Source organism: Macrosteles quadrilineatus, unplaced genomic scaffold (genome assembly GCF_028750875.1).
Source record: "Macrosteles quadrilineatus isolate MER2022 unplaced genomic scaffold, UCM_ALF_1.0 Scaffold_3__2_contigs__length_128488019, whole genome shotgun sequence".
NCBI classification, from domain to species: domain Eukaryota; kingdom Metazoa; phylum Arthropoda; class Insecta; order Hemiptera; family Cicadellidae; genus Macrosteles; species Macrosteles quadrilineatus.
In genome coordinates, this window is record NW_026542596.1 from 53,969,326 (window position 1) to 53,995,584 (window position 26,259).

The 26,259-nt window shown below is 34.8% G+C and overlaps 2 protein-coding genes across 3 annotated transcripts in view; both read left to right on the forward strand.

Annotated features, from left to right (window-relative positions):
- LOC128989616 (cell division cycle and apoptosis regulator protein 1-like) overlaps positions 1-12,800 on the forward strand; it is a 40,674-nt gene extending 27,874 nt beyond the window's left edge. The window contains exons 13-22 of the mRNA XM_054411555.1: positions 100-294; positions 1,082-1,258; positions 2,817-2,945; positions 3,085-3,186; positions 4,911-5,096; positions 5,554-5,695; positions 9,840-9,944; positions 10,853-10,972; positions 11,438-11,553; positions 12,053-12,800. Coding sequence (XP_054267530.1) covers positions 100-294; positions 1,082-1,258; positions 2,817-2,945; positions 3,085-3,186; positions 4,911-5,096; positions 5,554-5,695; positions 9,840-9,944; positions 10,853-10,972; positions 11,438-11,553; positions 12,053-12,619 — 1,839 coding nt within the window. The 3' untranslated portion in view covers positions 12,620-12,800. The remainder of the gene's footprint in view (positions 1-99; positions 295-1,081; positions 1,259-2,816; positions 2,946-3,084; positions 3,187-4,910; positions 5,097-5,553; positions 5,696-9,839; positions 9,945-10,852; positions 10,973-11,437; positions 11,554-12,052) is intronic.
- Positions 12,801-22,684: 9,884 nt separating this feature from the next.
- The window catches only part of LOC128989595 (slowpoke-binding protein), a 98,724-nt gene continuing 95,149 nt past the window's right edge, over positions 22,685-26,259 (forward strand). Inside the window, exons 1-2 of one of the 2 annotated variants that reach the window (XM_054411526.1) lie at positions 22,685-22,746; positions 25,975-26,035. In XM_054411526.1, the coding sequence (XP_054267501.1) occupies positions 25,982-26,035 (54 nt within the window). In that variant the 5' untranslated portion in view covers positions 22,685-22,746; positions 25,975-25,981. The remainder of the gene's footprint in view (positions 22,747-25,974; positions 26,036-26,259) is intronic. The other variant, XM_054411527.1, reaches the window with a different exon arrangement.

Below are 26,259 nucleotides of genomic sequence, written 5' to 3' on the forward strand. Positions count from 1 at the left end.
TAAACAAACAAGTAAAATCAAAACAAATTTCACCATTCACGGTTGTTATAGAATGATTGTTTTGAACAAAATTGGTTATTTATCAATGAGAAATGATAGGTGAACGAACTCCGTGAGGAGCTCGAAGCTCGCAACTTGTCTTCTAAAGGACTCAAGTCACAACTGACGGCCCGACTAACCAAGGTTCTGAAGATGGAGCAGGATAAGGAAGAAGAGGAAAAAGCTGCTAAGGAAGGGAAATCAGCCAAAATCGAAAAAGATGAAAAAGAGGAAGCAGAAAAGAAGAAGAAAGAGGTGCGTAAAACAATGGATTGATCTAAGGAGAAGCCAACTTAGGTGACGATTTCATTCAATATGCATGCTATTGATTATTTATTTGATGATGGAGTGTTTAAAATGATATTCAATAACACATTATTCCCACATGAAAGGCTCCGTTTTGAAAGTAAACTATCATACTGATGTTATATTATTAATTTTGCTGTCTACAAGTCAAAATAATAACAATTAATCTTTATTCATGAAGAACATGGAATGGGATGAACTATAAAATTAACTGGAAATTTGATAAGTATGAACTCGTTTTTACATGTGTCAAGATCAAACAATGAACACATTTGTATAATTTATGACTTCAATGAAAATATAGTTTATTTCTTCACAAAACAAAATGGAAAGGACAAGTAAGTGTTTATACACAACATCACACTATATTTTAGCCAACTCAGTGTTACAACTAACAACAATCTCTTCAAAGCAATTGAATATTTTGAAGCGTGTATGTTGTCAACTGCAATACTTTGACAGCACAAAAGACTAATTGTAATTTTTAAAATTTTAATCATCACTCCTCTTCCTTTTATTCGTACTTGTAAGAAATGAAGGTCCTCTTGGTAATTTATCTCTGTGAATATAAAGGCTGGATTTTACAATTACAAGGTAATAGTAATTGTGAAAACTGTACTAAAATGCGCAGTTGAATCCGCAATAATTGAAATCCATGTGATATATGTACTAAAAAGTAAAATTAGAAAGTAACTAATCTAGATTGTTTCAACTTTTAATGCAAGTCATATTGCAGGAGGAGGAGAAAAAGAAGTTGGATGAAAAGGACAAACAGTTGTTGGAGAAGAGATACACTTTGCCTGAGAAGAGCCACATAGTTGTTCATCCCTCTCGGACTGCTAAGTCTGGAAAGTTTGACTGCACTGTCATGTCACTGTCATTACTGCTGGACTACAGGCCTGAGGACTCCAAGGTAAAAGGGTGCGCCAAAATAACCTGACCGTTTTTAATACTAAATAACTCAAGAACAAAATACAATTATATATATTAAATAATGTTATATTGTACACACTACTATGCCATTTTCATTTATGAAAAATTATATCACTTAGGTGATGAACTTCCCTTAAACGCAGGCTTCCCATTTTATTTTATTTTTTCATATTTGCAGTAATCTTCGCCTGATGAGTAGAAGCAAATTCTTCCCGGATACACTGCTCGGGTTCAGGGATGGTTTGAAATTTCTAAACAAACAATGCTTTTTAAATGTCCCCATAGCCAACAGTCACACAAAATCAAGTATGGGGATCAATCAGACCACAGCACATCACCAAACCGATGACATTACCGGGAAAGAGTTCACGCAAAACTGTCATTGAATAATTGGCTGTATGACAAGTTGCGCCGTCCTGTTGAAACCATGTGTTTGTCATGGCTATCCCTCCTAACATTCGCAGTTGTGGAACCAAAAACCCGCTCAGTATTTCCACATAGCGTTCTTAGTTTACAGTGACGGGGGGGGGGGGGGGGGGGGGTGTTCCCACTTTCGTCCTCAAAAACATATGGTCCGATGACTCCAAACCGTACCACACCACACTAGACAGTAACTTTCTTTCGACGATGTGATGTTTTACCAAACATGACCTAAAAATGGCATAACATAAGCAATCGTTCACTACAAAAATGAGGTCTCTAGCTAGTACAACAGCTGACTTATTACAAAACAGAAACCGTCAGGTTTTTTTGGCGCACCCTTTATGAACTGTCAGTTTTGCCAAGTCTCCAAAATCATTGGAAAATGTTGATGAATTTTACCTCAGTTGTGAATTCTACATAAATAGAAGGATGACATTCTCAATTTTAAATTTCATAAGTAAAACCTTTATCACCTGCAGAAGTATTATATTTATTTTTATATTATGAATTTCACCCTGAGTTGACTTTATTCCATGCAAAAGCAATATATTAAGCTTGGCTTTTAGAATGGCAAACCTTTCCAATAATCTTACTAATATAATATTATAAAGAAGCATTTAGAAGGCATATTTCATTCTTTATAATTTGATGTCACAATAAGTTGAATTACTGTTGACTCTTGATGTCCTAGACTTAAAACACCATTGATTTACTTTCAACAGCTGCTAATAAAATAAATGTTCTAAAATTATTTATAGGTTAAGTCCTTATTTTTACTCCTTAACTTTGACGGATTTAAATTAGGCCTAGTTATTTTTTCAGCATTATTTAAAAATAGGTTTATCAAGTTCAAAGCATGAGTTTATTTAGCTTTTTGTCTCCTCCCACTTGCTGGAAACTACAACCCCAAAGATACGAGATTCCTGTCTCAACACGATCAATTTTAAGTATTAAGTTACAATGACCTTAGCCGATGGCTCACTCACTGCAACATCAGATTCTTTAGTTTGATAAACTGTCATGTGTCCGATTATCAATTGCCAACTGTATTTTGATCAGTTGTTTTTTTTGTTTTAATGTAGCCTGAAACCTGAAATATATTTTGTCTGTTGCAGGAGCACTCTTTTGAAGTATCTCTTTTTGCTGAACTCTTCAATGAAATGCTGATGAGAGATTTTGGATTCCGCATTTACAAAGCATTGGTTGAGGCGCCTGAGAAGCCCAAAGAAGAAAAAGAGGATAAAGTAAGCGAGAACTCGGATACGGTGTAATTAAAGTGTGAAATACCTACTCATCATTTGTTATTACTATTACTAGTTGTTTAGCTGAACTCAATAACTATTCTTTTTATATTTTAATCACAATGATTTTTACACATTGCAGGACAAAAAGGATAAGAAGGACAAAGACAAAAAGGATTCTGATGAGAAAAAAGATGACAAGAAGGATGATAAAAATAGTGTAGAGGATGAAGATGGAAGTGATGTAAGTTTAAAAACTATTTTTAGTCAAGTTAATTATATTTAGAAACACAATGAATTTCTTGAGTAAAAACTTTTTTATTTGAATACAAAAATGTAAATAGGCCTACTCCTAAATTTACAATACCGTGTTAATTTTCTTTATTTTGTATTATTTAAATATTTATGTTTGTTCAAAATCCAAGTTTAGTACTGTACTACAGTAGATTCCCTCTTAACCGACCTCGCATTAACCGATAATCGGATTGTTTGCCCTCAATCGTAAATGTTAGTTTGTTTTAACCGGCCTTGCTTTGCCTTGCAGTTCAGTTTAACCGCCACATTTTAGGAATGTCGGCATATCCGCTTCCACACTCAGCGATGAGAACCATACGCTTATCTCCAAAGGATGTGACTAAGAACAAGTTATTTTATAACCAAGGAAGTAGAAGAACGCTCTGTTGTATCCATTATAGTTTTTTTGGACGCATTAAGCTCTTTGGGTTCATTACCTCTTAAACCCATGATAAAACCCATGCTCTATTATCATTTTGATGAGAAACCTAAGCATGGTCTAAGATTGGTTAAAGCTCACTCGAGCACCTACACTATCAAAGCGAAGCGAAGTTGGCTGACTCCGGTCAAACTGTCATATTAGACAATATTCCGTAATCCTTTCAAACTTAACTGACTAAAGAAGGAATTTCCCTTAAAAGTTACCTTTGCCATGACATTAAATAAGGCATATGGACAGACGCTAACAAAGGGAAGATTGCACGTGCCAGACCCTGTTTTTTTACACATTCAGTTTTTGTGGCTTTGTCAAGGATGCGCTTTTTCAGTGAAAACTATGTCTGTAAAAACAAAGCCATCAAAACAAAAATCGTAAATGGCCATATTATTACTTCAAAACATAGTGTTAAAATAGGTCCTGTAAACATGTAAATAACTTAACATTATATTTTGAAAAGGTTAATTATCTAAAATGTGGACCCACATCTATTCCTGAAGGCTGTATGTTGTGTACCTCAATAAGTGGGATTTGAGGAGAACTCAGTGTGCATGCTTCGCACAGGTCGGCTGGTAGATCTTTACTAAAACAATATAAAACTGTTAGTGTCTGTTGTGAGGCAGGTGACCTTTTACGGTTGTCAACAATAGTTTTTAGATTTTATTTTTTAATTTTACTTTACTTGGCAACATTCAGTTAAAATATGTTAAGATTTTGCCCTCTTACTTTTTTTCTACTTCTTTTTGCCTATTAAGATGCCTTCTTAAATTATAAGATTGAATGAAGTTTAGTTTTCAAATATCATGATATTTTATTTTATTGTGTAAATGTATGGTATATTTTTGATTCAAAATATTTCATTTAAAATTTTTTGCTTGTAACATTTAAGAAATAACTATGTAAAATATATTTTCTTTAAGTTCTAGGCTTCTTTTTACTTCATCATCTTAGTAACGCATTATAGGTTATAGGCAGTGTACGTTTTACGGCAAAACGGTGTTCCGATACCTCTTTCGGAAAGATAAAAATATTGGCATTTGTAAGCATGGAAGTAATAGTAATGAGCAGCGTCTAGGGAACTCATCTAGTTGTTTACAAATTCTAAGTGATGACCTAAAGGGAGCAAGAAGACTATGAATTTGCTAATTGGTAGCAATATAGATGTTTAAATAATTTTCTCAAGTAGGCCTAATAATTTTGTACTGTGCATAACTTACTGATGTACTGTGTGTTTGTAGGATGATGATAAGAAAGACAAAAAAGATTCTGAGAAGAAGAAAAAAGATAAAGTGAAGCTGACAACAGTTGACCCTTACCTGTTGTTGTCGTTTGTGTACTTTGATCAGACTCACTGCGGCTACATTTTTGACAAGGACATTGAAGAACTCATGTTCACTCTGGGACTCAACTTGTCTAGAGCTCAGGTTGGTTTCAGCTTTTTCAGAATTAATTTTGGCTGTAATTTTGTAGTCTCAATAATTCAAGAATTACTGTTAGATATAAAAATATGTTCTGAATCCTGTTTTGAAATTGCTTAGATTTTAGATTGGTCTAAGTAGAAGTTTAAAGTGTGAAAATGTTTGGAATGAAAAAAATGTGTGGTATTCTCTTGTAGGATGTGCTTATTAAAATTATTTGTGTACCTTACACACTTAATTCCTTATTCACTTCTCCCTCACAGGAAATTTTGTCCTTGGATTTCTTCTACCTGAATAATAAAATTACTTTTAAGCTACCAAAAAGTAAATATTGCTTATTAAAGTTGTTGATCTTTGATCTTGAGTTATTATTTTTTAATAAATTAATTGGAGGAGACCTTGCTTCTTTACAAAATCAAGATACAAATGTACAATTTCTCATACAGTGTCTATGTATTTACAGGTAAAAAAGCTAGTACAGAAAGTGGTTTCCCGGGACTCTTTGCATTACAGAAAACTAACGGATAAACCTAAAGACGAAGTCGCCAATAAGCCAGCCGAGACTCCATCTCCCACTGCAGAAGAGATGGTCAATTTGGCATTTGGTAAGACAAATGTTCTATTTGTGTGTTCTATTAGACATCCCATCCCCATGTTAAATTTTTAGCCAGATTTTTAATCAAAATCATCGTAGTTGATGTGAGCTTCCGACAGATTGTGCTGATCTAAATTACTAATTTCTAGGGATGGACGGGATTGAATTTTTAGTTCGGGACGGGACGGGACGGGATTTTTATTTCCTTCCCGATTTTTGGGACGGGATTTTTTTCTGTGCATAAAAAGAAAGTACTGTATTGCAGTTACCAAAAAAGACATACGAAATCAATTTTTACCATTTGTGGCACTGATCTATAAAAACCAAAAAATGGGTAACAATTTACAGGTACCTATAGAAACTTGTGACTCGATGGTCACGGCGCGATCGTCGTCATGACTCGCGGTCACGGCGCGATCGTCGTCATGACTCGCGGTCACGGCGCGATCGTCGGTATGACTCCGCGGTCACGGGCTTATCGTCGGTATGACTCGCGGTCACGGCATGATCGTCGGTATGACTCGTGATCACGGCTCGATCGTCAGCATGACTCCACGGTCACGTCGTGATCGTCGGTAGGACTCCACGGTCACGGCGCGATCGTCAGCATGACTCCACGGTCACGTCGTGATCGTCAGTAGGACTCCACGGTCACGTCGTGATCGTCCGTAGGACTCCGCGGTCACGGCAAGATTGTCGGTATGACTCCGCGGTAACGGCGCGAACGTCGGTAGGACTCCGCGGTCACGTCGTGATCGTCAGTATGACTCGCCATCACGGCATGATCGTCAGTATGACACCGCGGTAACGGCGCGATCGTCGGTAGGACTCCGCGGTCACAGGGCGATCGTCGGTATGACTCGCGGTCACGGCGTGATCGTCGGTATGACTCGTGGTCACGGCGCTATCGTCTGTATGACTCGCGGTCACGGCGTGATCGCATCGAGGTAGACTTCTGGAGTGATCGCGCCCGTGTTGAAGCGAACCGTTTTTCGGTCCGGCCGCGAGTAGCTGTGAGCAGCCCGTGGTAGGCAAGAACGCCAGCGCTAAGATGGGCGGGATAGGGAAAATCGCGACGCACGCCTACTTTTATTTTGTTTCCAGACGACATGATTTTTTTAGGACAAATGAACGATTGAATTGTATTCTCTAATAGATTGTGGTTCTTTCGGAATTAATTTCATTCTTACTTTCACATCAGGTATATTTTTAAAACACGATTAACTTCAACTTTTAGTGTAATTTTCTTGTCAGTGACATGTTTTATTTTATTTTATTAAAAACAAATTGGAATATTTCCCTAACACATTTGTATAATATTTTTAAACATTTTTTGGCTTTTGAAATAAATTTGGATAGAGGGTCATAACAGTCCAATTACTGTAATAATTAGAGATTGGTCTCATGTTTATAAATTAAAATGAAATAAAAGGCAATAAGAACACTTTCAACGAATCAAAATAATTTATTATTATTAAATATACATTATCTATTTGAACTCAAATAAGATAAAAAAAACATTATATACAAACATTAACACCTTAATAACATTTATGTCTAGATTTTTAGATCTTAAATCCTAAACATTTCTAAACAAAATCAGTTTGGTTAATTTTTGTCTTAACCCAAGATTAGGCAAGTTGGAAGCACTTGTAGCTTCCCTGGCTTTGTGATGGCCAATTACCTTTAAAAATAAACTACCAATTGCTTTGTAATAAACTACCAAGCTTCTGTAGGTTTAAAATTTTTCCTCCTAACTGCGAGAATCCATTTCTTACGCAGTTCTTTGTCTTGTGGGAATCTGAAAAAAAATGCACTTACAATCTGTGAAACTCCTTAAACTCGGGAAAAGTAGTATAAATTTTGAAAAAGCTACATTAATTGCAAGTAGATTATTACTTGAGCTGGTCTTAAAACAACAATAATAAAAATAAACAAAATAAAAATCTTCCGTTTGGATTGCACAATTTTCGAGGGACAGCCGGGCGTTGTAATGGTCAAAATTTGCTATTAACGCTTATTATTTCCAATCTACTATAATTTAAATTAAGTAAATAGGAATTTGTTTCAAAAACACTTGAAATATTATTCAAGACATTAAAGCTATAATTTTTAACAATATATCCGAAAACTTTGTATTTATTTACCTGTGGAATCCGATGGTCGTACCCTTTGCTTGCCTATTTGTACAATTAATAGCTGCACAGGATGTTACCATCTTGGAACATTGGGAACATTTTAAAACTGAAAGTCCAGTGCATTAAAATATCAACAAACGATGGCGGAGATGATAAGACGCCCAACTCAAGTGTGCGCTGCTCGTAAACAAACAAAAAACATCTCGATCCTATCAATGCCTGGCAGTGCTACCACTGCATTCACGAAAAATCCCAGATTTCGGGTTGTCATTCATGAAATTTACCCGTTAAAATCTCCAAATATTCTTCTTGTTTTTAAAGTATGGCAAATAATCAATTTGATTTGAATGAACATTGGTCGTTTGTATAGCTGAAAACAAATTTATAAATTTAATCTTAAACTTGATTGTTAATTTTACTCCTAAAGTACATGTGGAAAGGAAAGTATGTATTTTCGATAAGATCCTATACAAATACTTATTAATAAACGTTCTAGATTGTTTTCTGAAAATGCATATCGACAAAGCTACACAACCGGGAGCGGGTACTCCGGGAGTGGCCGCGCGGTGGCGGCGCGGTACCGTCCCACGCTCGTTTCCAAACGATTTAATAATGACGCAATCATTTTATCACAAATTGGTTGATTTGAAAGTTAAGATCAACTCATTGGCTACAACTTTCCCGCTAGAAGTTTGTTTGTAACCCAAAAATAAAAATTTTCCTCCCTTAGTGACTTTTCCATGTCAGTCTCTGGTAAGTCTTCTATATTTTCAATTATTAAAATTCGAAATAATTATTACAATAAAAGATATTTATACTGTCAGAATCCGATGTTTATGTAGATTAAGAATATATAAGTTTTATTTGACTGGAGCTTTTCCGTTGAGCTACAACAGCGAGTAAACTGCAGCGCGCACGATACTGAAATACGCCCGAATTCGTTCTTGCCTACCACCGCTTTCCAGCACGGACCGTTTTTGCCCCATTAAGCGATCACTCCAGAAGTCTACCTCGATGCGTGATCGTCGGTATGACTCCGCGGTCACAGCCCGATCGTCGTTATGACTCGCGGTCACGGTGCGATCGTCGGTCCAATAATCGCGGCCACGGCGCGATCGTCGTTATGACTCCGCGGTCACGTCGTAATCGTCGAAATGACTTCGTCTCCTGCGTTCGCGGACCTATCGCTCGCAATAATGGCGTTATCGGCACTCGTGAAGCGGAAATAATCGCCGACGATCGGACCAAATCCCGTCCCGAAAAATTCCCGAGTCAAATGTAATCCCGTCCCGATAATCGGGAATATTCTTTTCCCGAAAAATTCCCGAAATTTCGGGACCCGTCCACCCCTACTAATTTCTGTGCAACACACAAACTTTTTACCAAGTCAAACTGATGGAACTACTTATTGTGAGCTATAGCAACTGTTAGGACCCATCAACTTGATAAGCAACAAAAAATAAGGTAGAAATTGACCTTTTAGACAATAGCACATCTGTGTCTGGTTCACACAACTGCGTTCTTTTTTAGTAAAAAATTGGCAACAGCTGGACCATATAGATGGGAGGAAAGTCTTCTTCAGTCTCCAATAGTCAATAATTATAGTCAATATGAATGGTGTTTTTGTTGGCGGTCAACTGATTGGGCCAACTAGGCCTTAATAGAAATGAAAAATAGAAATTATACATTCATATCTTAATTTTAATTTATAGCCAAACTATGATGTGGTACATTTGGTATTAACCTCAGTGCTGAAATACAATAATTTTCATAAATCTTTACTCGTTTAATATTTTTTTAATCAATTAGCACAAAGCAATGTTTTTTTTTATTTTTAAACTACTCGTCTAGTTTGTGCTACTGGCTGAAAATCAAAATGATACTACACGTTAATCGATTCTTGAAATCAGTCACAAAATTATATCCTGGATTTAAGCCATGTCCAGTTTGTGAATTGTATACACATTAAAATATTTTTGTTAAAATTTGTTTTATGAATACATTTTTTTCACGCAGGGAACAAGAGATTGCTGCCGGTCTTTGACGATGACAGCACTTCAAACAAGCGTATCAGGAAAGGAGGGTCGGAGAAAATGGATGACAATAAAGCCCTTCCAAGTGGTAAGTCCTTGGAAACAAAACTTTCCAAACAATCATGAAACTAGCAGGAAGGTCCCTGACAAGTCTTTGATTTTAATTTCAAGTCACAGATTTTTATGAGGGCACAGGAATAATACAGTTTATTTGATTTTTATCAATTCAAAACAAACAGAAAGTTCACATTGACATTAAAAAATGTACTTAGTTTTTAGAAATTAAATCCAGGTATCTGAATTAAAATTTATTGCCTCTAGTATAACAGATCAAATAAACGGTATCAGCAATTTGACACAAACTTTCTCCCATTAGCTTGTCAAAAACCTGGGACAGATGTGAGGGTAAATTATATTTTATGGGGAAAATTACAAAAATTACAATAACTTTTGAACTGTAATTTTTTTGCGATGGGAGTTGTACCGGTTTTGTTTGGAGTTGAAAGGTCTATAACATATTAAACTTTAATCGGAATCACGTGCAATGTTAAAATTTGATATTTTTTATTTTATGGGACACCTCAAATAAAGCACCTTCCTGTTTCTGTACACACCCATACGTACGGACATACACATACAGACATCACTTCGAAAACCAATTTTTTGGGTTCAGGGGGACCCAAAACTTAAACTAGAAAATTTGGACTAAAACAATACTTTCTACTAGGTATAGGGGGAGAAAGTAAAAACTTTTATTTTTCTTTACTGCAGAGCATGATGTACCAGGCCACAATCTTTTATTTAGGAGAACTGGTAGACATAATGGTAGGTAAGATAACAACAAATAATGTAAAATATAATAACCAAAAAAATCTTCATTGGATATACAAGCTTTAATACTTAAAAAATATTTGTTTCTACCCAATGCAAATAAAATACTTATTGCGTGTAGTTTCAATTACAGCTATGATTGATGTGAAATTTTTGATATTTTAGGGTTTGTTATGTTCAACGGATCGTTGCTGGATGTCAACAAACTGCAGTCACAGTTACAGCGGAGTGAAGAATCTCGTCTTAAGATTGAGAAGATGATTGAAAAGCTACGAGTGGACAATTGTAAGTGGACTGTTGAAAATAATGATTCAACAGAACTTTTGTACATTTTTTTGTAAATTTATAAAAGGAACTAAAACTTAAAAAAATTGATAAAACCTTTTGTATAAATTGACACATAAACATTTAATGTAATGCAGAGTAATGAAATTGGGGGTTTAATAGAAAATTATTAAAAAGTACTTTATGCAGGATAGTTTTTTTAGGGAGGGGGGAGGTAAAAATGCAAAATGCAATGAAGCACACCATAAGACTCAATGTCTTCTCAGCAGTACCGGGCTCCCATGTCCGGCTCAATGTCGCTTGAGGACTACCGGATTTAAAAAATCCCCTCATCTTCTAAAGACATTGGCCTGAACTGTTAACAATGTTACTTCAGATTACTAAGCAAATTACATGCAGGATGGTATAGTTTATAGTTACCCTAATTTTTCCGAGCGACAGGTTTTAATTGCCATATTTTTTCAGCCAACCTCAAAGATTCCAACAATAAAAACTCTTCAACCATCAAAAAGCTGTCATCGGATCTAAGAGACTACAAGGAGAGGCTCACTAATACTAATTCCGAACTCTGCAACATGGATGTAAGTGTTTCATAATATAAATGAATTTGTTGGATTGTTGGATAGTAATATGTTTTGTCATCAACTTATGGTAAAACAGGTCACCGATTAACTCATTCATATTCAATGATTTTTTTGTTTAATACATAACAGTCTTCATAAACATTTCTTGCAGTCTGAGATGTAGATAACAAAATGTCTTGACTTCTCTTCAATAGGATAAAAAAATAAACATTCAAATCAAGTTAATGCCTCACTATCATGAAATGAATAACTTCTTATATACTGTATATATATATATGAATTTTTCAATTCTTTCACAAAATTTAATCAATTTTTTTTATTAAAAAAATGAGTGGATTCATCATGAATTACCTAAGGCCCACTCATCTTATAAATAAACCCTGATATGCTATTATTCTCAATTTCCCTCTACTTTCTTTTCAAAACCTGAATTATAATTCAGAAACCCATCAGAAACCTCAGTGTTTATAAATTAATACTACAATTTTTGTTTTAGGGTAAAACAAAGCTTTATTTCAACATTATGGCTGAAATACATGACAAGCTTTCATCGATTGTAGTTCAGAAACAAAATACAAAAGAAGAAGTAATTGAAGATGTGGAAATGGAAGATGTTTGTGAGTCAAGCGGGAACACTGATAAGAAGAATAGTATAGAAGCTAAGAAGGAATCTGGTCAACTCTCTTTAAAATCTGAATCAGCTTCATCAACCAGTAGTGAAGCAGGATCTAAAGCTAACGAGAACGTCTCAGTAACGGTAAAGGAAGAATCTGTAAAAGAAGAACCTAAAAATGGTATTGAAAATTCAACTACTTCAGAAAAACAAGAACCTGAGGAAAATAAATTAACATCTTCTGAAGTTACCGAGAAGACTGTTGAAGTCGCTGAGAAGACTGTCGTTAAGAACGAAGATAAGTTACCTTCAGAAAAAAAGCAAACGGAAGAGCAAAACTCATCTCAGACTCCTCTGAAAGCTGTTACCCCAAAAGCTGACTCCCCTTCCACCCCAAAAGCTGACTCCCCTGCCACTCGTTCTACGAGATCAAACACACCCAAGAAATAAGTGTTCACAGAATTTGCATTTTATTTTGTTATTGTAATTGAGTAGTTATTGACTATTATATGTAATTTTAATTTTACATAGTACCCATAGAAGTATTTGATCATGTGTTGTGAAATAATTATTTTGATGTACTTGTTCCTTTTAACATGTGAGAACAATAAATATGAGTATAATATTTGGACGTAAGCGATACTTTGATTTCTACTCTGTTTGTTGTAACTGGTAGTCTGTTTTTCTTTGAGTATGATATGGGTACATTTTTGAATGTTGAAGAAAACAGAACTCTAAGGGCTCTTACACATGAGGCCCTTGGTGGCTTCCACCTGTTACCAGCCGTGCAACTGCAGTGGATGGTATGGGCAACTGGCAACGACCAGTTGAGAAAATGCTGACGAGCAATGAACATCCCCTTATTCTCCCATTACTTATCCAAATGGCTGGGTACTTTTCATTATTATTCAAGATAGATCCTCATTATTAGCATAGACAAATAGAATAAATATAGACTGTCAAAGGAAGTTTCTGGTGCACACCGCTGCAGGCGGGGAGCAGACGCTGCAGCGGTGTGCGCCGTAACTACACGGCAAACCTAGCGGTGGACGCCAAAACTCCTGCTGACCGCAGCACAGCTGACGGTCTATATTTATTCTATTTCTCTATGGTATTAGTTTTGTCTTCTATTACTATTAATTTTATGTGAGGAGACACTGCTCGGCCATTGTGTCCTGAAGGCATCTGCAGTAGCCGTGTGTTAAGGCCCTCATTTAAAACAATGTTTAAGCTGTGGCGGGTCTCGTTTGAAAGGGTTCTAAGGTATATTTTAAGGCCAGCTGCCAAACAATAACGCTACTCCTATAGATTTAGTATTCTGGTATCAATGAAATTAAATCCTTTATTGTCATCAGGGTTTGATCTGGGCTGCCGGTTTCATTAGCATGTAGGTAATTTGACCTATAACACATTTAGGTTATCTAAGTGAACTAACCAAAATCAACAATGTAAGGCTTTAAACTTGGATCAGCTGTCTTGTTCATTTTGATCTTTTTGTGAAACTTCTCATTAAATTGGTCTTTGCTGTAAACAGCCATATAGTTTGGTTTGATTTATTAACTAACAAACGGTTCACTCTCGCCTTGAATTAACATCCATGTATAAAGATGCCCAGCTTTATCCCAATCTGAAATTGTGACTATGATAAGAGACAGTTGTAAATCTGGAGAGAGAAAAGAACCAGGGACATATTTAAGAGTCCTTGGAGCCTTTTTTTTTACCAGGTCTTCAGGGTGGATCTGAACTCAGTACAACTACTGTGGAACCTTGATAAGAAGACCCTCGATAACAAGTCGCTCTTGATAATAAGTGTCATTTTCAAATCCCCTAAACAATTATTTTACCCCTAATCACATGTTATTACAAACCTCGATAAGAATTAGACCTTAATAACAAGTTTTATTTTACAATCCCCACGAGAGTCTTGTTATTGAGGTTCGACTGTATCAATATTCTGTATGCAAAGTGGTAAGTTATTGTAAACGTATGGGCCTATATATTGGGGAGATAAATGAAATTTCTCTAATCTATGGGTTTCAGGCTTAACTCTTATCTAGTGTGATCAATCAATCAATTTATTTATTGAACAATAATAATGGATACATGCATATTATACAATAGGTGCAAAAACCATACAAGGTTGGTCTGCACCAACATATGAAAAATATTTTTAGTTTCATCATTCCTAGAGTTGGGTCATGAATGAAGACATATTTATGTGTTCTGACCATTTTTGCAGTTCTCAAAATTAATTGCTCAACATTTAGTATTTTTTTAGATTAAAACATCCTTTTTGAACAATTTATGTTCTAAAATTTTGCCACCTCCTAAAATTTTCTGTGCGTGCATACCTTCAATTTGAGACCTCAATTATGAAAACTGATCGAGTAGAAGAGCCAAACTAATTCGGAAAAGACAAACCAATTTTTTAAAAATATATAAGATCAATTATGCATATTTCAATTAGCTTAATTATAATATGATTGATATCCATAATATGAATAAATATGTCATCTATGTAATCCTAACAAGCTATTTAACCTTAATCAACTACTCCTGTAAGTTTTCCTTGCAAATAGACACAGCTTTGTAGCTAAAGTTTTGTCGATTTGGAAGAAGTATTCCTAACCAAGCAAAATTTGCTCGCGTTCCTCAAGAGTTATAAAGTAAATGCATGCTTCAGCTTTGTTCACGTTCGAGTGAAAATTTAAAAACGTACGTTTTCATGTCCCTGGCCTTTTACTTCGTGGATACTGGATTTATAGTTTATTATTATGTGTTGTAATATTTTTTGGGGCGGGGGCATTATTTTACACACATTTATTTGGTTTTAAATAGGTTCTAGGCATTTTTTTCGTATTTTTAAAGTCTCGAAATTCACGACCATGACGTGTCCCTAGGGTACATTTTCCAACTTTCACGCTGTTTTTAGACTAATTATTCATGCCGAAATATATAAAGCCATATTTTTATGTCATCAATGGTTATTAAACTTACAAAAAAGGAGCATATTATAATTTTATTGTCATTGCAAACTGACTACCATGACAAAATAAGTCTGTCCCTCGATTTCGCGTCACGACCATTTGGGAAAAATTTTCAACTTTGGAGCACGACAGTGGCAAGCCTGGCGTCGATGGAGTCAGTTGGTTTTAGAGACTAGTTTGGGGTGTACGTCAGGAATGTAGTGCCGGTCGTTTCGAGTTAAAAGGAGGAATTACAAGATTAATAAAGGAAAGATTGTGTTTTTTTGTAATTTTGGTGTGTCCATGACCGTACGTAGTCATTCGATGAAGTAGACATGGTGTTAATTTTTGTTTATAAGATATTTCAATTGCTAGATTAACCTAGAAGTCCACTTTGTATCCTCGAACATGAGGTGCAGGGCTACCGCCAGAACAGAGCCAAATAACACGTAATTTCAGGACCAAAGTTTCACGACCGTCGCGGGTTTTTTCACGACCAATCCAGCCTTATGGATTATAGTGTGTTTGGTCGTGACAATAACTTTAATATAATTGTAAATTGAACAGTTTAGTTAAATTGAAACACATATTTTTATTATAACTAACAGTATAATTGAAGGATTGTTTAGAAAGATTTTGATTATTCCAGACAATTCACGACCGTACCGCTTGTCCCTGACCATCACGTTTATGATTTCTATCATAAAAATTTCAAAAATTAAAATCGTCATATTTCAATTTTTTATACACAAAAGAAGCACACATCTATACAAACATAACGATTTTTCGGGTCTCAGGTAAGTTTTTTCAGAGTTATACAAACTTAAAAAGATTTTATTGGCTTTTTTTCAATTTTTTTAGTTTTTTTATTTTTTTCTAGAAAGACCAAATATACCAAAAGCTCAGTGACCTTTTTATTGTATAATGGTCATAAAAGTAAATTAGTTTATAGCAAAACATAGTTATAAAAATAATATTAACTATTTTTAATATTCATTTAAAGGTCCGTTATGGTCGTGACAGGATTTTGCGTTATTCCACTAAAGATGCTCTTTAAAAAAAAAACTACCAAAGATATTGCGTTACCATGGACATTTTATGAAACTTCAAATGTTAATGAAATAAAAAAAACAATAAAAGTTTTGGAAAAAGGGGGAAAAAATTTGCAAAGTGCTTTTCCTGAAAACATACGTTTTTAAATTTTCACTCGTTCATGCATGTGATCCCTCAATGAACATTGCAACAATCTGCACCAATGAGTGATATTTATGCATTGGCCGAGACTTCACTACATACCGCAATTCACAGGTACTGTAAAATGTAGGCAGTGTTGGGTAAACTACTTTTTAAATGTAGCTTGCTACTGCTACAACTACAATTCTCTAAATGTAGCTTGCTTTTGCTACTTCTACATTTTTACAAAATGTAGCTTGCTACAGCTACAACTACAATCAAATTGTAGCAAACTACTTTTTTGCTACATTTAATTTTAAATAATAAAACACTAGTTTTCAGAATGTGAGTGTATTGAATCATTAAAATAAACGGTATCAGCAAACAATTACAATGGGGGGTTGAACTATATTTTTGTTTAGAATTATAAGGACCATAACACATTAATTTCAATCAAACCCGACTTTTTCCTAAAATATGATGTTTTTTATTTTTTGGGGTTTTTATGAGAAATAACATAGGGTAATAAAAAATAAGACATAACTTTTGATCCATACTTTTTATGGAAATGGGATCTGAACCATTTGGTTCAAAATTTTAAGGAAAATAATATAGGTACTAATTTTAATCAAACCGGCCTTTTTTATAAAATCAATTTTTTTGTTTAGTGGGGGTTTTATGGGAAAATAAATAAGTTACAATAACTTTGGAACCGTAATTTGTACAGAAATGGTATTTGTGCCATTTTGTATAGAATTTAAAATACTATAACATACAAAAATTTTATCAAAATCGTTCTGGCCGTTTTTGAGAAAATCTGATTTTTCCGTTATTTTATGGGAAAATCACCATTAAAAATAAGTTTTAAAAATATTAAAACACGCTTGGAGATTTAATGGATTAGTACCAAATTTCACAAAAAATCATCTGTTTAGATATTGTGTTCATATAAAGTGTTAAGTTTGTTATAATTATTTTTTTTTAATTGATAACATTAAAACAATAAAAAAAAAATTTACTACTGTATAAGAGAAAATTTCATTCATCTAAAAGATTTCATACCCTTCAACCTGGTTTAAGAAAATGTCTTACAGAGGTGGGAGGAGGGATTTAGGCTTGCATTGTGCAGCCTCAGGAAGGGAGGGAGGGGTTTAAAAATGGCAAAAACGTGTTACATAATAATATGTGGACGACCCCTTAGCTGTGATCCTTAACCTTCTATAAAAAAAACAACTCTACCGTACTGGTAACTTAATATTATTACCGTAAATAAATTGTCAAATGTCTCACTTAAATTATGCATAGTTTAAAAATAAAATATATTAAACCAAACTTTACAGACAAACATATTCAGTAGTCCATCAAGAGACATGAGCTGGTTGTTAAAAACACATGTTGAAAATATAACATTAAGAAAACAGGTTACGGACTTGAAATCATGAATTAATAAAGCATACTGTGATTTACTAAGTACTGATAAAGAAAAACATATTGTTGTTGTAAAAAGTAGCATAAAAAAGTAGTGAATGGTACATTTACTGCTACTACAAATATAGCATGCTACTGCCTTTGCTACAGTTTTACAAAAGTAGCAATGCTACATTTACTGCTACAAAAAATGTAGCAAACTACAGTAGCGTTGCTACTTGTAGTTTGCTACTACCCAACACTGAATGTAGGCAAGTAGTGAATGCTCACGCCAAACTATTCAATCGGAGAATTTATGCATGCTATATATAGTAAAAAAACGTGTAGAAACGTTAGTTCATGTCATCCAATAAACCGACCATTATTTCAGTTCTGAAAGCTTATGGACCTGCCAGCTAGGACATTCTTCATTAGATTAGAATAGAATGTCCTAACTCCCAACTTTTTAATACTATATTTTGTATTATGTTTTGAAATTATCAGGATATTTTTTTTCCTTAATAACAATCATAGTGTAAGGAGTTCTTCAGAACCCAGACAGTTCTCCTCACCTTAAGGCGAAAATCTTCAGTTAGAGGTGGATTCCAAACCACTATGGATGAAATATAAATCCATGCAATATACAATCTGTTCGTTTCTTATAATATAGTATAATCTTATGTACAACAAAATTCTTAGAAACGAGTCTATAACACATAAACATCTATCTTCTATCTATATATTAATAGGCAAGCATGTTTCTTTAAAACCTTTTTTCTCAGCTCGTGTGTATCGTAGGGAAAATCTACGCATACCGTTAGAAAGCTATTTTCCTGTAGGTGTGCAGAATCCCTTTATAAATTAAAATAGGCTCAAAAATAAGCACAAAAAATGAATTAGAAATTTTAAAAAATTAACACGGGTCTTATGGGTTGCTATGGTGATGACGAAATAACAACAAAATATAAACAGAAAATCAAAACAAATGGAAGACATTCCAATCACATGTTTTATTTACAGTGTGGGGTGAAAATAGAGAAAAGTTTGCACAAAACATACTTTTGGTCGATTTTTCGACCACGGGGCGTGCTCTCGTAAGAATAAAATACTGAGCTTGACCTCATATAGGCCTAAAATATACAATTCTACTAACCATTTTAGTTTTACAAATAAGTATTTTTAACCTTTATACAATTCTCCTGATAATTCTTCATTTTATGATTATTCTGTCACATGAATATCTTAAAATATTGCCAACCCAGAGTGATGAAACCCACTTGACTTGTGTTTGCAAGAACCTGCTACTAGAACCTGGTGTGACCATTCATCTGTAGTCCGTAGTCCGTCCTCGGTCTGTAAACAGATCATATCGATTTTATTGATTATTTTTTTATTAGTGAATTTCCCATATAGAGAATAAGCTACGGTACTACCATAGGACTCATTAAGACCTAGATTCGGGACGGATTTACTTTTTCATTTTTAGGTCCATAGAGCCCAAAAGGACCTTTCATTCAAATTCATATTTATATGTGTCCGTTAGCGCAATAACTCAAGCAAAAACTATCTGATTTTTATGAAATTTTGTACAAACATGTAAACCTACATTTATTCCAACGAGTTCGCGAACCAGCCTAATCAGACTATGGGAATGGGAATATGTATAGGGGGAGAAAGTAAAAACACCTCAATCAATACCTTCCCTGTTGCAGCAAACCTAGTACTCACTATCACAGAAAACGTACTACGTTTTCTGTGTCACTATGCACAAAATGGCGTACCCATCTAAATAATCGATAAAATTGAAAATTAAAGCTTTTTATAAGGAATAAATTTTAAGGGAATATTTTAATAGAAATCCATCCAGGTAAATGAAAATTTACTTAGTCTGCATTTTTGCTGCGGCAGGGATCTTTTTGTTTTGTGTTTTGTTTTGCTTGAACTGGATTAAATTATGTTATATTATGTTAGTTTTATTTTATGTTTAAAATAACTTACTGTCGGTCTTCAGGTTACATTCTTCACAGGTCTTGCGGCATGAAATTTGTATATTGTACATTTTCATTTTCTCTGTAGTTCTTGAAGCTTGATATCTGGCCATGATAATAATTGAAACTACTATGTTCTTACATGCCTTGTATCTTGATATATTTTATTCTTTTTATTTTATTTGTTATTTTTATTTTATATTTCATCGATTTCTTTCAATCACTACCATCATGCAGGCCTTGAATTTATTGAGGTTTGATATTTGGTCATGATTCTTGAAGTTACTATGTTTTTGCATGCCTTATATCTTGATATATTTTATTTTATTTTTATTTTATATGTTCCATGATTTCTTGTAATCGCTATCGTCATGCAGGTCCTTGTTATTCTTAATACTTGGTTTCATATCGGGTGGCGTCGTCCTGTAATCCGGCTACTAGGAGGTCACAAATTGTGGATATTTATAGGGATCCACTGTGGATGCGATGCTCCCTGGTGTGGGTTAACGTCCGCACTAGTGAGTACTACGACTATCCGCAGTACTATCCTGATAATTAGACCAATTCGTAAATTACAAGGAAAAATGTGGTTCGGATTCCACTATAGACTGTAGGTCCCTTAGTTTAGCTGTATGGGCTAAACCGACAATTAATAGTAAAATTAATAATAATAATAATTAATTAATTAGTAGAATTAATAGTAACAGCTGTGTCAAGGAACATGTCGGCCTTAGTCACTAACAAGACTACAAGGTCGCGCCACTCATCCTTCACTCATATTTGGGTTAAAATACGCTCATAGTGGCGTCCCCATCTTAAATAATAGATAATTGGGCTTGGTTTCTTGAAATGACAATGTTCTATCATGTCCATGTTACACACATGTTTGTTTACATCAGGGCATGTGTGTTTGAAATTAGTATATTGTGGCAGGTCCATATGAAATCTTGGCGAACATGTTAACATGAACTTGATTATCTTGACACAACTCTCACTTTGCCATTACATTTATCCTTAAACTTCTTCCAGTTTGTACACCTTTGTTCTCATGTGTTGCTATACATCTAGTGACTTTGGCAATGTTCTTGTCTTTGTAGAAATAAAAAAAAATCTTCTACCTCTTGATCCTGAAAATGAATGCTTGTTTGCGTGGAATATGGTTTTCTGGAGGTATCTTCTGATGATATGTTTGTGTTGCCTTTTCTTTCCTGATAACATTGTAATTTGATGTTTGTGCCTCTGAATGTGTTTTATTTTTATTAAATCCCATTAAGAAGTACAAGAAACTTCCCCTGAATATCGCTCCTACTAACGAAGTAATACCCACCGTCATTACATTACCCATATCCCTGAAAAAACACTTTTGTGAGTGATTGGAATATACACAATAAATTTAATCACTGAGCTTAATTACACAATGAGATTGATTTATGACTATTCAGCTGTTGCACATGTGACAAAATGAATAGAAAATAATAATTATAGTACTACGAACCAACCTTAGCAGTGGAGACAGATAATGCAGGGGATTTTCTTGAATAAAGTTTTAGTACATTTTTATTGGTATGGTTAAATTAAGAAATAGTTTTGAATGGTTACTGATTCAAGTTTCTTTATTTATTTATTAGCAACAGCTGTAAACCCTTTGTTGAAATTTCTTTTTCTTTTTCTGTTTTGAAAATGCATGTCTTTTTACTATAAAGCCATGATAGAGTACCCATACTGGGAATATAAATACTTAGCTATAAACATTTCAATAATGTTTATTGAAAAACACCTCAATATCATCCCTGAAGCAGCAAACCTATGTTTTTGTTAAAATTAATCTATCTATATATTAATAGGCAAGCATGTTTCTTTAAAACCTTTTTTCTCAACTCGTGTGCATAGCAGAGAAAATCTACGCAGACTGTTGGAAAGATATATTCCTGTAGATGTGCCCTTTATAAATTAAAAAAAGGCTAAGAAATTTGCACAAAAGATTAATTTAAAATTTAAAGAAATTAACATGGGTCTTATGGGTTGTCATGCTGGTGACGAAATAACAACTACAGTAAATATAAACAGAAACTCAAAACAAATGGATGAAACTTCAATCACATGTTTTATTTACAGCGTGGGGTGAAAATAGAGAAGTCTGTACACTACCTAAACTATTTTTTTTTAAACCCCGTGCTGCTCATTCCACAAACATTCCCTGGACTGCACCTCACGTATCAACAGTACAACACGTTTGCTGCTGTTCCTCTATCATTTTAGGCAGCACTGGAGCATGACTCACCTGAGCGGCGAGCGGCGTTTTCGCGAAAATCGGTTTTGACTTGGAACCATGAGCGGCGTCGCTTACCACCGTTCGCCGCTCAGACGTATTGTGGCCATTCTCAACAAATAAACACGCAATTAAATGAGACCCGTTGTCAGAGCGGCACTTTTCCTGTAAATTAAAACAAGTTGCCGTAGTAGGCCTAATTTTGGAAAACCGTTACAAATCCTAAGATTTTTCTGTCCCAATATATATCAGGTGTTGCAAAATCGGTGACTAACTTGGTTCCAGAAGAATGGCAATGCATACGCTATAGGAAAAGCTAATCAATAATGCAACATAGCTTATAATTGAATTAATAAAGTACCTACTAGCTTACTATAGCCATTAAGTCAATGCTATAACTTCTAATAAAAAAAAATGACTGAACATTTTTAGAATCGCCAAGAATGATGTTGGTTGACAGCATTGGTACAAAACAAAGCAATAAATTCATTGTGACAGAATAACATATTTATATTCGGGACATTTGAAGTGGGCGTGCGGCAGTGTTCAAGTGCCGAGTATAAGTGTCAGGAAGAGCTATATTCAACAATAGCTCACGAGTTGATGAATCTAACAACGGTTTGTAAAGAAAGCCGTTAATTGGGGTAGGGATGGTATTGAGCTGTGGGGGTAGCGCGGGCGCGGTACGTCTATACCCCCAACTCTCCATACCCCCATGCCCCCCATACCCCCAACCACCAACCCTCAGTCATCCGTCCAGGCCCGCTGCATGAGGTAAGCTGACTCCTAACTGTTAACTCACATCACGTTATGAGTGAGCTTGTACACTTACATGAACCAGAGAAACACACTACAATAAATGTTAACGTTAAATATCCTTCTTGTACCTCACCAAAAACACATCGACAACATGTACAACTATACATAGGGGTGTAAGGTGTACGTTGCTGGTTTCCTGATTCCTGCCCATTCAATAGACTCACCAGGGAGTAGAGTTTGTTTCAATTGAGATCTCGGTATCACAATGGACTCTCAGTGTACTAATAAAACCGAATAAATTCAAAACCACAGAATTAACAGCAACATAAATGGATACACAAATAGTGTATATATATTATTGTCATTTAAGTATCTAGTTTATAAATATTATAGTTGACACCACAATCTGTTTACCAATTTTCTTTGTTCTCTATGTAAACTCCGATAAAGGACAAGGGTACATCATAAAACCTTATCAACATGCTGCGCTCAAACCAGTAATGTTTTAATGCCTTTCTTAATTATTATTGTTGTACAACAGCCTCAAACTATACAGTTTCATATTTGTCTATAGAAGGCCTAGATACAATATTTATAGCTTTTAAATTCTATTATAATTAATTGATACTTTTAATTAAAAAAACAATTCTTGTCATTTTAATTGTTGGGAAAAACTCTTTATTTACTTGGTAAACGCAACTTGAATGGTTATTATTAGCTGAATAAACTGAACTGCATTTAATTGATTATAACTCATGAAATTGCTCTAACAGTAGGCCTAAGTGTAAAAACAGTGGTCATATACTTATGTTATTAATTAGTTCAATTATTAAATCTGGATCGTACAATCCGTTAAAACAATTAGTAAAAATAGTATGACAAACATAGAAAACCTCCTGCGTAGCAAACCTGCGGATTAAGCGAGTTTGATCTCATATTGATGAAATAATCATTCCATCTGAAACTATCTAAAATATAGGGGTTACGTTTATTGTAACTAGAGGTCGTCCATCGGTCGAAAACTCGACCAAAAATACGTAATGTACAGACTTCTCTATTTTCACGCAATGCTGTAACTAAAACACGTGTTTGGAATTTCTTCTATTTGTGACTAAGGCCGATATATTCCTTAGACACAGCTGTTAATTAATAGTATAGTCCATACAGCCAATGACAACTAAGAGACCTACTACAGTTTTTACCTAACCCGCCATGTTAAACTTCCCTATCCCAAGCGTGATGTATACAACTTCCTTACTTCTCGAGTGATGTAAAGTTGAAAAAACTCACTCGGTGATGTAATGAAACCCATTTAAATAACATTGAATGCATAACTTTAAAAATATACCTCTATGGAGCCAACGGCCAACGACGTTCAACGCTATAGAAATCAGCTGTGGGCTTGAATTTTATGTTTTGAAGAATTTTCCTAACCTAGTTTTTGTTTGTAAATGAAGGTTACTGTTAGAAGATGAGTTAAATGGATAATGAAAAATATTGTTCGTAACCTCCTGTATATTGTTGGGTCAGGTAAAATCTTGTACGTTACACGTTACGCAAGAGCGTGTTTACATCACTTAGGTAAATTATGCAACTCGCTTCCGCTCGTTGCACAACGTTCACCTGCGTGATGTAAAAACGCTCTTACTACACTTGTAAGGTAAATAGCTATTACCCAACCCGCCATGTTAAACTTCCCCATCACAAGCGTGATGTATACAACTTCTTTACTTCACTCGTTGAAGTAAAGTATCAAAAACTCACTCGGTGATGTAATTAAACCCATTTAAATAACATTGAGTGCTCAACTAATAGCTATTTACCTTACAAGTGTAGTAAGAGCGTTTTTACATCACGCAGGTGAATGTTGTGCAACGAGCGGAAGCGAGTTGCATAATTTACCTAAGTGATGTAAACACGCTCTTGCGTAACGTGTAACGTACAAGATTTTACCTGACCCGACAATATACAGGAGGTTACGAACAATATTTTTCATCATCCATTTCACTCATCTTCTAACAGTAACGTTCATTTACAAACAAAAGCTAGGTTAAGAAAATTCTTCAAAACATAACAATAAAATTCAAGCGCACAGCTGATTTCTAGCGTTGAACGTCGTTGGCTCCATAGAGGTATATTTTTTAAGTTAAGCACTCAATGTTATTTAAATGGGTTTGATTACCTCACCAAGTGAGTTTTTTCAACTTTACATCACTCGAGAAGTAACGAAGTTATATACATCACGCTTGGGATAGGGAAGTTTTACACGGCGGGTTAGGTAAAAAAACATACCTCTATGGAGCCAACGACGTTCAACGCTAGAAATCAGCTGTGAGCTTGAATGTTATTGTTATGCTTTAAAGTATTTTCCTAACCTAGCTTTTGTTTGTAAAATAACGTAACTGTTAGAAGATGAGTGAAATGAAAATCAGGTCAGGTAAAATCTTGACGTTACACGTTACGCAAGAGCGTGTTTTTACTACACTTATAACGTAAATAGCTATATTATTTCCATCATAGTGGAATCCAAACCACATTTTTACCTTGTAACTAAAGAATTGGTCTAATTATCAGGAGTTACTGCGGATAGTCGTAGTAATCACTAGTGCGGACGTTAATCCACACCAGGGAGTATCGCATCCACAGTGCATGCCTATAAATATCCACAATTTGTGACCTCCTAGTAGCTGGATTACAGGACGACGCCACCGTCCCAGTCCAACTAATTTAACCCCCAAATAAAACCAATAAAGACCTATCGGGCCGAATCCCCCTTACAATATGGATTGTTGATTCCACCAACAACACAGCACGATGTATCGCACCGATAATGGAATTGATGCTTGTTGGATGTTTACTCTTGTCGTTCTCGACGAACAGGGTAAAATTTATGTTTTTTGTCAACGCTCAAATGGTTTTTGTTATCAAGAAAACACAAATACATTTTAAACATAGCCTTTCCTTTCCTCAAAAACACTGAATAAGTGTTGTATTGTCGTCGTGTGGTTTATTGAAACATTGAATATTTCAACAGCTACATCTCCAGTAATATTCATTTACTGTGAAAAGTAATGGAATATTTGGATTAGGAGGTAAAAAATATAAAGCAAGACATCAATATTAACATTTCGTTTGGAGGCACCTATACTAAATCATTACCCGTGGGTAAAACGTTATTTAACCTCTAGAATAAATAGTTTAAAAACATTATTTTTTTTATCACTAACTTTTGACCATTTCCAGGTGAGGCATGAAACAAGGCACCTCTGGTCTGAGTGGAGGTTTATTCCTGCAATACTACGGGGTGAGTCATCAATTAACTTTAATTTGTATGAATAGTTAGAGCGTTAGTGGATTAACTTTATTCAGACGTTGCTCTACCAATTATTGGTTTATTTATCACTCATTGGTTCCATTGTACACCCCGAACTCCCGAAATGAGAACAAAGAGGGCTTCTGTTGCTTTTATAGACCTAAACATTTCCATAAATATTCAGGAACTCTCATATATCCTACTCTTGCTCTTCC